General features: G+C 43.5%; 1 protein-coding gene across 1 annotated transcript; it reads right to left on the minus strand.

Moving 5' to 3' along the window:
- Positions 1-3,459: 3,459 nt before the first annotated feature.
- RBM15 (RNA binding motif protein 15) lies at positions 3,460-11,641 on the minus strand. Its single transcript, XM_012500509.2, has 2 exons — positions 6,782-11,641; positions 3,460-3,530 (listed from the first exon to the last, which is right to left on the minus strand). The coding sequence occupies exons 1-2, from the start codon at positions 9,642-9,644 to the stop codon at positions 3,460-3,462; spliced, it is 2,934 nt and encodes a 977-aa protein (XP_012355963.2). The 5' UTR covers positions 9,645-11,641.
- Between the last annotated feature and the right edge of the window lie 289 nt (positions 11,642-11,930).

The raw sequence follows: 11,930 nt of genomic DNA on the forward strand, positions 1-11,930 counted from the left end.
AAGATACCAGACATATAGAAATATGTAGAAAGTGTAACATAATCTTTCTAAATCTCCATAGTGATTTAAAATATTTGCTTACTAACTGGAAAAAACCACTCAGCGGGCTCATGGTGTGAACTAGCAAGAAAAAGAAAACACACTGAAAACTGACATTTCCAACAAGTATAAAATGTTTAAAGAAATGCAGGGGAGAGACCATTTAGAAAAGCCTCAGATGGCAGCCATCATCTCATAACCAACTGTTTTAAAAATTCTTATGACACACTGAGAACCTGAAAAATTCCACTGTACTTCGTTTTTTCCCTTTTACCATATCAAAGTATGGGTACATAACTGCCTAGCAAAACAATCCAAGGAGCTCTATCTTGTGGAAAAAGTAGCTAGTATAGATCAGCTATTGTAGTTACTAGATACTGGATGTCTTCTAGAAGAGATGAAAAAATAACAATTCTATTCAAAAATTTTGATCCCATTTGAAATAAAGCAAGGAAACCTAAGTTGTATTATATACTAACAAAGCTGGGCTTGTGTTAAGTTGCCAAAGCTTCAAACTTGATTAATGTGGGGAAGAAGGGCTCAGAAGGCTGGTAAAACTAAATAAATACTGAAAATGTTAAGGGGAGACAAAAGCCAGACTTCTCAACACTGCTTATTAATTTCCTTAAAGTTAAGGTTGCCTAATTTTATAATCTCTCTGTGGGACAAAAGAAAGAAAAAAAAATCCTGGCTAAAATATGTATCATTCACAATCTGATGGCATACTTTCTTTTGTTGCTGTTATAAACTGTAATGTCTTAACTCTGAAGTTTAGAAATCAGTATTTGTAAATAAGCAATGTTTTTACAGCAGTAAGTCCTCCTGCATCATTAAATCATGACTAAGGGTAAAGGCCAAGGTTAACAGCAAATGTCAAAATTTTAAAGGACATAAAAGCTATAGGTACCAAATCCATAACCAAGATTTTAAAACTTTGGCTCCCCCATTAGAAGTATTTTTTTAATGTTAAAAATAAATTTAAAAATATCAAGTAGAACAAAAGTTCTGACCTGAAATATGACACTTCAGTGAAGGAAGCTAGTAATGGCAGCAGAGTGCCTTAAGCCTTCCATCCAGAGAAACAGACCCAAAACATTAAAAGCCCTCACCCTATTAATTATAATGCATTTTGACCTCTAAAAACCCTCTTACCTGTTTACAAGAGTTTATACAGCTGTTTGCCACTGGAACACCACCTTGCAGAGTATAACCGTGGCATCCTTTGTTGATAATCACCTGTTGCCTAGCAATCATCATCCCGCATGGAGACAGACAGCACTAGGGCTCTTCCATCCGAGGTTAAAATTCAAAACAAGCCCAACAAGCCTGCATTTCAAGGTGGTCTTCGTCTGCAACTAGTTAAGTTTAAAACTGGCAAACAACAACAATGGTGTCTGAAGCCAATGGTGCAGCATTGCTGGCTTCCTCTTGAACTCCAGCGTTGTCACCGTGCACTGAAGTCTCCTGCTGCAAACAGGGGAGTTGTTCTCCTGTACTGGGAACAGGCTTCCAAAACTCAGGAGCCCCTGTACAGCATAATGCAGGAACTAAAGGCAAACATTTTTCCTCCTTAAGGATGCCTCCATCTTTTTCCTCACAATCTGTACTACCAACCGAAGTGACTGGGCCTGAGTGTGCGTTCGTACCTATGAAACCGTCACGGTGCATGCACATCCAAGGCATGTGGAACCAAAGGTCAAATAAGGCACAGATACCAAGTAACGGTTCTAATTACAAACGCTAGCTCTCAGGAACTCTTCATCCATTCAGAACTAAACCCATCACTGCATAACTCTGGTAAGAAGCCCCTGGAGACGGAGGAGCTCCTCAAATGTGTCAGGAAAGGCTTTATTAACATCATCATTAACATTTAAAAAGCAAACGGAGCATTTCTCCTTCTTTTGGCAATTTGGTGCAAATGTTAAGTGCAAGATAAAGCAATTTCAAACTTTTCTTCAAATTAAAAATGAAACTAAGGCCAAACGTGATGGGTGAACAAAATAAATCAAAACTTAAATTTCAGCAACTCCAGCTCTTCAAACCAGCAAAAGCCCCCGACTCAGGCACTGTGGTGAGGCTTAGGGTGCCTGCCCCGGCTTCTTGCGTGCCAGCAAACAGCACCATTTCCTCATCACGTTGAGAACCGAGAAGCAAATGATCCCCTTCACTGCAAACAAAGGGGGTCAACAGTAACACTAGTGATCCTTCAGAATTGACACACCGTGATAGTCAAAATGAAATTGATGGTCTCCCTGCTTCTTGCTCAAGACATACAAGATCTGAGCAGCAGCAAGTACCCCCTCGGCTGCAAACAAAGGGGTCAAAGGTTTGCCGTCAATTCACTTCCAGGCAGAAAAACATTTTCCTCAAAAGAAACAATTTATTTAGAATAAAACAAAAGCAGCTCAACTGTGAGCGCACGTTTGAGACAGCTACTCTTAAGCTGTGTGAGCCATAAAAAGGGTTTTTCTTTACTTTTCCAGAAATCTTGTGTACACAGCACAAAGCAAAGAGGTCATTTTTTTCCACTTAAAACACCGGCATTGGCATCACAATAGCAGATACACAACTTTAAGCTGCCATTTTAGTAAAATGCACAAATACTAAACAGATTAGCTTTCTTCCATCAGAGGCCCATGTAAACTCCACATAAGCCACAACTTCTCTTCAAAAAGGTCCATTAGAGCTTTGAATTCCATATCTTCATCCGCTGTTCAACCAGTTTTGCTTGCGGGGGGGGAAAAAAAGGTTATTCAGTACAAATGTTTACAATATTAAAAATATATATATTTCCCCTATGCCATTATAGATGAACATAACATTAACAAGACCTTCCTGGATGGTTCACCTCAACTTCAAAAAGCACCAATAATACCCATTGGCATAAACCTTGAAATGAATTTACTGTATGAACAGACATATAACAAGTAGAACAATAGGGTGGGTTTTTTTAAAGACTGCAATTGAAGATAACAGGACTGAAAATATCCTTTATACTCATGTAACTGAGTAAAACATGTCGAAAAAATTCAGAAAAAAGTTTCACAATTTATAATCTATCAATATATTCTAAATATAACTTAAAAAGTGAAACTATAAAAAGGTGAAGTTTAGTCAAACTTTTGCCCCATCTATTTTCATTCTATAATTTATATGGAGCAACATAGACTACTCCATTATTGTAGAAAGGGGTCGATACAAAGCCATTTAAAAATCCACCCTCATCTATGTTACCAAAGACAGCAGCCGTTATTTTAAGAAAACACTCATACAAATAATTGTTAAACAGCCAAAGAACACTTCAGGAATCTCACTTTTCAACTCTGTTTAAACCATACATATAAAACTCTTCATTAAGCTTAACATTTCACTGTAGTTACCTGAAATCATTTTCTCCCTTTAGGGACACCACTATAACCACTATAACAGGGTCAGCGCCATGTTTTCTCTCTTCTTGTTCTCATACCTAACTCCTATCTGAAAACCAAACCCTGTGACAGAGACAGAAAAAAAAAATGTCCAGAAATTCTCTCCAAAATTTTTTTCACATAAAAGGTCATTAAGGCCCTCTTCTCAAGAGGATTTCCTAATTCTGTTACCAGAGTTTTTGGTGAATGGTTCCTATATGGACCCAAACTATAGTTCAAGCTGTATATGCATAATGAACAATCTGCCTTTAAAAAGTGGATTTACATTTTTTATTTTTGAAAAAGCATTGTCAGTGAAAACCTGCTAATAGTTTTTAAATAAACCTAAACAATGTCTGACTCTGAAAGCAATAACCAAACACCTGACTCTTATTACTAGACCTAAAATGATCTGTAAGTGAGTCAAGAAGAGCCAGAGTATATTTTACCTTCAAAAGGTGACAAATGCTTATAACCAGCCAGGCGATGGACATTTTAAGATGTAATCCTCAAAAGAAAAACTCTATCCACTCTCAGTTGAGAGTCAAAGTACACCAGAAATTTAAAATTTGTGTGAAAAATTATTGATAGGAATCCCAACAAAATACTTAACCAGAAAGTTAAGCAGAACTATTGACTAGGTATTGATTGCTTAATTTTCCATAAAATTTGAAGCTGTGATCTAAAAGTCTTATCTTCATCTTTTTACCAGTAATACTTAATAGTCATTAAATGATATCCTGAAGTTTTCTTTCCATTCATTTTAACTGAGTTCCAGAAAAATCAACTACATTGAAATAATTAAAGAAGAAAGATAGAAAAAAATTGGTTGTTACAAAGAACATTCAACGTTGGGATTATTAAATCCTGGCTAATGAGAAGTAGAACCGGTTTTAGACTTTTGCTTTCATTCGAATTCTTAAGGTTTAACTAGATACTTTATGGATATTATGAACCTGCACAAAAGAATGGGCAGTACAAATAAGAGGTTCATGTGGACTATGGCACTCTGTAGGTAATGACCAACTAAACATAATTAGTTTTTTATAATACATACATTTAGAAATGGTATCAAGCCATTGTTTCAAAAACACTGAAGCACAAATTGCCCAGACCTAACAAAAGCAGCAATGTCAGGTAAAGATTCAAACAAACATGGAGCAAAAACATAGTACTCTTCTGTAAGCTGTCACACTAACAAAAAACAAAAAACAAACAAAAAAAAGTAAAAGAAAAGAAAACACGCATTTTGGATGATAGTAAAATTAGATGTCATGGACTTCACTCTTCAAAAGAGCAAAATCATTTGTCCAACTATCTCAACAAAAGATATTCAAAAATTAATGGTTAGTGAGTTTATTTAAACTGGAAAAATGTAGCTGGCCACAAATTATACTATGAGCCCACATATGCAGACTCCACACTTGCATTAGTTTCTGAACAGGTGTCTACTCCAAACCAAGCACAGCTTTTTGAAAGCAAGAAGCATCAAAAGTCTTCATTATAGGATTTCAGGTATTTTCCTAAGAGGCACAAGGACCTTCATGCTCATAGCCTAGAACCTTCCTTCTCTCAAAATGGCTAGTTTTTCCAGTTTAAAAACAAACAAACAAAACCCCCCACAAAACCTGCAAACTTAAAAAATTATAGATGCATAGTGAAAACCAAGAGGGATGACACAGCAGTGATGACACTTTCGTGCTGACATGCATTAGACACCTGTCATAATGGAAAATAAAAATTACATGACATTTCCCTGGGTTATTATTGGTGCTATTTCAAAACTACCAGCTTTGATAACAGAAAGAAAACAGTTGGGTTCTGCCAGGCTTCAAGTTAAGTCACTTTCATAGAACAGAAACATGACCATGATCCAGAAGGTCCAAAAGTCTCTAATCATAATTAAATATCATGGGCCTTAGCTGAAGTCTTCAGTACTTAAATCAAGGGAGAAAAATATACTTAACTAATGACCTGACAAATTAGGGGTGGGACAGAGGGGATAGATTAAAAAAAAAAATCCACTACTGTTAAGCAGCAAAAGTCCTTGTTGAGAACTTGATATCATTCTCACCTTTGGAAAAAAAAAAAACTGTGGGGCTAAGTTAAACGATCCTGTATTAATTCCAGGTATCTGGGAAAATAAAACAATTAAAAAAGGTTTTCCTACACTGACATTTCAATTCCGTAGCTGGACAGCAGTTGAGAATATTAAACATAAAATTTCCAAGATGTTCAAAACATTTCCAATAATGTAATGTCACTACTGTTTAAATATGAAAATAAAAAGACAAGCAAAATTTTAAAAGAGCACATCAAAGGCATTTTATGATGACTTTTTAAGAAATTCTGCAATCCAAATATGGCTGATTTAAATGCCCACTGAAATAAAAGATGACTATGAGCCTGCAGACAACTCTTCTTTCTGTTATTGAAACCAGAAATTTGAACTGATACAAAAACAAAAACTCATCTTTGATGAAGAACACTTAGTTTTGAAATATGCACAATTTGAACTGTACCTGCCACACCTCTCTGAAAAAGTCAGTAAAAACACCACCACACACCAATAACTGACCAAAGAATTCTGATTTTAAAAGCACCTACTCACTTCTTGCATACTAGTGTAAGCATAAGACATATATGGTTTGTAACATAGTCCTTAATTTTTACTGAACAGTTACTGCTACAAACCAAAAGTGCATATATGGGATACAGAACTCTAGAACAAATGATTTAAAAAATGCATGTTAAAGCAAACTCTCTGGGAATAAACTGTATCTTAAGAAATACTCAAATACCTGATTAAAATAATTACATCGCTATACAATTTACTAGCATATCTTTGAGATCCCTGATCAAATTTCAGTCACACACATTTCTGGTAAAAGAATCATTTACCTACACACCAATCGAGTCATTTTTAGGTGGCTATTACTCTCTTTATATGGTCAGTGGACTCCTTTCTCCAAATTCTGACTTTTCAAAATTTTGGTTTTGTAACTCTGAGGATTTTTTAAGCTCAAGATTAAAAAAAAAAACAACTGAATAGAGGAAAAAAATTACTCATAAGGGTGGGAACTCCTAATTAAAGCAAATCTGTCTGCCTGCTACCTTTAGGGCATCCCTTTCACTTAAAATAATAGCTAAACAAAAAAATAGCTAAACTGTCCTGATTTCTATTTTAAAGGCATTTATAAAAATATAAAAAAGAAAATGCTACAACTAACAACTAAAAAGAAAACTGCATCTGATGCTGTATCCCATTACACATCACAAAACAGGAACCATTTCAAAGTAGTAAATACAAGTTACACATGGACTTTAGGACGCACCACGGACAATGATCATGACCAGGTAATCTTCTTCAGATTTGGCCAGTGCCTTGGCAGGGGAATCCAGGAACTGCTGGGAGAACTCACAAGGTGGGAAGGCATGAAGGACCCCGGTGTTTTCCTTGTCTTTGTTGCCCCCCACAGGGAGGCTGATCACCCCGGCTGCCTGCTTTTGCTTTAAATAGGACACAAGGTTCCTAAGTGGCCTCTGAGTAGAAGTGGCAGTGTCTGATGCAGCTGAGGAAGAGGAGGACCGGCTGTCAGAACTTCCAGGCACAGCCAGAAGAATGGCATAACCATTGGGCCCTGCTACTTTGATGCGTCGAGTTACTTCATCCAACTTGGGCTGGTCCAAACGGAGACGCTGAGTGATCTTGAGCTGGGCCACTTTGCCTCCAGTTGAACCCTCCACAAGAAGACTACTAGCCACTTGGAGGTCACCCTGCAACAGATGCATGTTGGAAGGAAAGTTGCTGTTCTTCAGTAGAAGCATGCCCTGCCAGGCCAAACAGAGTTTGGGAGAGGCTGATGCCGCAAGGGCTGTCCCCCCATCCTGTTTCTGGGACGGGGACTTCAGCTTGGAGGAGGCAGTGCTGGTGCTAGGTGCACTCCCATCAGAGCGGTCTTCTTTTTTCAGAGGGCTTTTTCCCTCAGTGGGAGCAGCTGTCCGGTGCTTCCTATCTCGTTCAGCTGATGCAGAGTTTTTACGGTCTCGCTTGTCACCCTGGCTCTTCTCCAAACTACCTCGTCTGTCTCTGATTGGAGAGGGCCTTTCCAAGAGAAGACGGGAAGATCGATCATTGTCGCTGTTGTAACGATCCCGGCTGCTGCTCAATTCTGGACTGCGGTCAGGAGAAGGAGCGCAGTGACGTTTTCGTGGGCGGTCACTCTCAGGAGACCTATCCAGATGACGTCCTCCACTCTCCTCAGGCAGCCTTCGCTTCCTAGGCTGGTCTCTGCTGCTGGGCAGATCTCGATCACCTCTGTCCCGGTCCAAGGACCAACCATCCCGCCTGCGATCCAGGCTATCCAGTGGCTCGTAAGCAGGCACAGAAGTAGCTGCAGTCCGAGTGCTGCGTTCTCGGACTGGGGGTGGTGGTGGCACCCAATCAGAGTCAGGATAAAGGTCCCTATCACGATCTCTGTATAGTAAGGGTGGTGTCCTATCCCGAGCACCCCTCAAAGGGTCAGGTGCCCGATGTCCAAAAGCATCTGTCACCAGCTCATAATGAGTCAAGGGCAGAGGCTGCAGATACTGCTGCTGGTAACGATGTTCGGTGTCGGCAAAGTCTACTCTAAGGCGTCGATCTGGGCCACCAAGTGGGAAGCCCCGCATATGGGTCCAGGCAGCATGCGCTGCATCCAGGCTTTCATACTGGATATATGCCCAACTATCACCTTTTCGGTAGTCTATGGTGCGTATGGTGCCAAATCGATCAAATTCTCGTGCCAGGGCAGCAAGAGGAACCCAAGGTCCCAGGCCCCCCACCCAGAGGCGGGTGGTGGGTGTTGCTTTACCATAACCAATTTTGATAGGATTCCGAATTATAATTTTGCCGGACATTGCTAATTTGGCCCGGTGAGACATATCTAAGTTCTCAAATTTGAGAAAGCCGTAAGTACTAGTCTGGCCGCGAGAAGGCCTCTTGATATCTACTTCTGTGATGACTCCAAAGCGATCAAACGCCCTTCTTAGATCACTCTCCGTTACAGTGATGTCTAGGTTGCCCAAGAAAAGCGTCCGGTTAGCTCGCTGATCATCCTCGGGTGAAATCTCATCCACTTCTCTGAAAGGAGCAGCACCTGCTCCAGCTCCCACCCTTGGCTCAAGACTGTATGCAGGGCGCACTCTCTCATAGAACGGGTAGTCTCTTTCTCTCTCCAGCTCTCGAGGCAATGGTGGCGGAGGTGGAGGGGGCAGGCGGCCAAGAGCCAACTGCTGCAGCCGGTAGTCTCTGTATCCCAAAGCAGCGCCACCAGGGGAAAGTGATCGCTGGCCTCCACCACCTCCAGGGGGGTGCCGGTGACCACCTACAGAGGCCCCGACCACGCTGGCTGATGGAGGATAAGTATCTTTGTCTAAAGGGGAGCGGCTGCGGCGCCGGCTCACATACACAGCTTCTATCTTCAGAGGCCGGTCATAGAGCACCAGGCGGCCTCTGGCATGCTTGGCCGCCCGCGCGTCCTCTGGCCGCCGGAAGTTCACAAAGGCTACCCGCTCATCCCCGCTGCCAGAACCCGACAGATGACTGATTTTCACACTTACATCACCGAAGCGTTTGAACTCATGAAACAGGCCGTCCTCCACCGCTTCGTCACTAAGCTGGGACCCCAACTCGCTTATCTTCAGAGTCTTGTATTCCGCGCCGTCCCCGCCGCCCGGAGCTGAGGAGGCGGCCCCAGAGGAACGTGACTCCCCGCCTCCACCCCGGGAGCTGCTGCGCGACTCGCCCCCGCCCGAAGAATTTTTGGTGCTCGGGGAGCTATAACTATGCAAGCGGCTACTGGAGCTGCCCCCACCGGTGTCATACTCGCGGCTGCCACCTCGACTGCTGGACTTGTCCAGGTGGAGACTCCGCCGCGACCCACCGCCGCTATCGGTCTTTCCGCTGCTGCTCCCATTGCTGCCACCAGAGCCCCCTAACTTCTTGCTCCGCTCTCCGCGGGAAGTCGAGTCCTCACCACCACGGGAGCGTTTGGCCTTCACTGGCGAGCGCTCTTTTCCCTTCATTGTTGCGGGTCGTCGGAGGTCGTCTCCGCGGAGCTGATTAACCCGCCGCCCCGCGCTCGTTTCACACAGCGGAACCGCACGCCGCCATCTTGGACTCCGCCGCGGCACAGGGTCCCGCCCCGCAGTCCTCATTGGCCAATTAGCTCTCTCTTCTACAGTCTCATTGGGAAATTATTTGTCTATCTTTACATCTCCCCGCGCTCCAGGAAGGCGCCCGCCCAACCACTGTTATTGGGTTCCCAACCCCCTAGTTAGAGTACCTCATTGGTTACATTTGTTGTCTATCTTAACGGTTCCTCGCGCCAGACTGTAGCTCCGCCCCTCGCACTCTGCGGTCACGTGACCCAAAGTGTGGAGGTGTTGATTGGACAAAAAGTCTGCCCTGTAACGGTACTTCTTGCTCAGTGAACGCAGCAACCCCACCTCCTCATCCCTTTCATTGGCTTATAAACCCATCCTGTAAACCACTATTTGGGAGGTCGGGCCATCAGTTTCGGCGTTTTTTCCAGAGAGGCAGGCTCACAGCGATATCGCGAGAGACGGTGAGCTCCCTCTTTCGACCCCCTTTTTCCAACTCCTCCGGCGGCTAAAAGAAGTTTAAATCTGATTGGATCTCGGCAAGGAAGTTGATAGGCTGAAATAACTGTCCATCACTCGCTTAAAGGGGTAGGCCCGTATAACGGAGGAGGCTGACTGAAGGTGAAAGACTAGAACACGTGCTTGCTGTGCGAAGTCACTTAGATGTCGCGAGAGGGTGACTGTACGCCAGCCCCGCCTCCCCGCGTTTTCGGCGTTCTCCCCACAAACATTTGTTAAGTTCCGTGGGGTTTTGGCTGTGCTTCGGCCCTTGGAGTTCGAAACTTCTGAGCTCTCTGCCGTCCTATCTGTGCCGGCCAAGGGGCGGGGCAGGCTCTCCGGCTGTCGGGGCCCTCCAGTCCCTCAGGAAGCCGTCCTGGGACGCCTAGCGGACACCATCTTATGTCGCTGTGGTCGCTGAGTGAACAGCCGAGGGAAATCCCGCCCCCCGCGCGCGGGAGAGCGCCGCCCGCGGTCACCCGGGCCCTCGGGGCAGGGAGTTCACGGTTCCTGCAGCCTCGGGTCATGCTGACGCCCCGGGGCGGTGCTAACACGTAACACGCGGGACCTCGAGAGCTAAGAAGCAGGGCGGCTAAGACGCGGCCCTCGCCCAGGAGCCCGTCTCTCCCGGGCGCTCCCCGTTCCCGCCCAAGTACTCCGGGTAACCGAGTGGAGTGACCGTCGCTCCCCACCTCGTGGCCCGCGGGCGGAGCCGGAACTGTCGAGACACAGCGGACGTGTCTTTGGGCGGCATGTTTTATGTTGCGAATCTGTGGATTTTTAAATTCTGTATTCCCGTAAAATAGCAATGTTTGTTTTTAATATGTAATGCTTCTGCCGTGAAAATCACCAAGCGAAATTTAGGCTCCATGCAGATATGTCACTTGTTTTTCCCCCTGTGGCTTCTTGTAATCCCTTGGCACTCTTATTGTGTGTTAAAAGCCAGCAGCACAGGCACCTTGCGGCCGCTCCAGATCCACCTCGTTTGGCCCCCTCAGTCGTTCGCCGTACAACTTTCCATAGAGCGTTACTGTGGCGGACAGAGCACCTGTGAGAGGTGCAGGCGATGCCGAGCTTAGGGGGGTATGGCCTGTGCCCCAGCACTCGCCGGTTGCTGGAGGGACGCAGCGCTGAGGTCAACACAGCCTTTAGACTGTCTGCAGCCCTCCCAGGTATGCGCCGGGGCGGAGGTTATGAGGATTCTTGTATTGATCCGGTCCTCAACCGTATTTCCCAAGATCCCATCTATAGTAGAGGGTGTGAGGTGTTTTTAAACATGACATTTTTCAAGGTAACAATAATATCCCAAAAGCTGAAACCTAAACTTAAAAACTGTGTTAAGATTAGGGACTGTAACCTAAATTTAGCCTTGGTTGAGCCATCGTTTTTGTAAATAATCCTGAAGAATGTGAAGCTGTAGGCCTTTTATCTCTTGATTAGATCAAAGAAACTCGAAGGAAGAAGCTCAACTGTAAAGCATAAAAATCCACAATATTGTAATATGTAGACATATTCATTGTATTAAAATGGGAAATAAAACTTCATAAGGCATAAAATAATGTGTATAATACGCTACCATTTGTGGTTTTAAAAATATTTGTATTTATGAGTATGTACATTTAAAAAATATATTTTCATGGAAACTTTCTTGACAAATACATGGGAAATTGTTACTAGGATTGCCCTGAAGAGGGGTGCGACGGTCTGGAGTGGGAGGGAGACTTCACTTTTCTTTGTAGAAACCTTTTGTTTCTACAAAGGGTGCTGTTACTCCTTCAGTTTAAAAAATAACATTTTTAACTTTCCTTAAACTATTTTTATGGAAAAAGTTTAAAATATATA

Source organism: Nomascus leucogenys, chromosome 12 (genome assembly GCF_006542625.1).
Source record: "Nomascus leucogenys isolate Asia chromosome 12, Asia_NLE_v1, whole genome shotgun sequence".
Classification (NCBI taxonomy): domain Eukaryota; kingdom Metazoa; phylum Chordata; class Mammalia; order Primates; family Hylobatidae; genus Nomascus; species Nomascus leucogenys.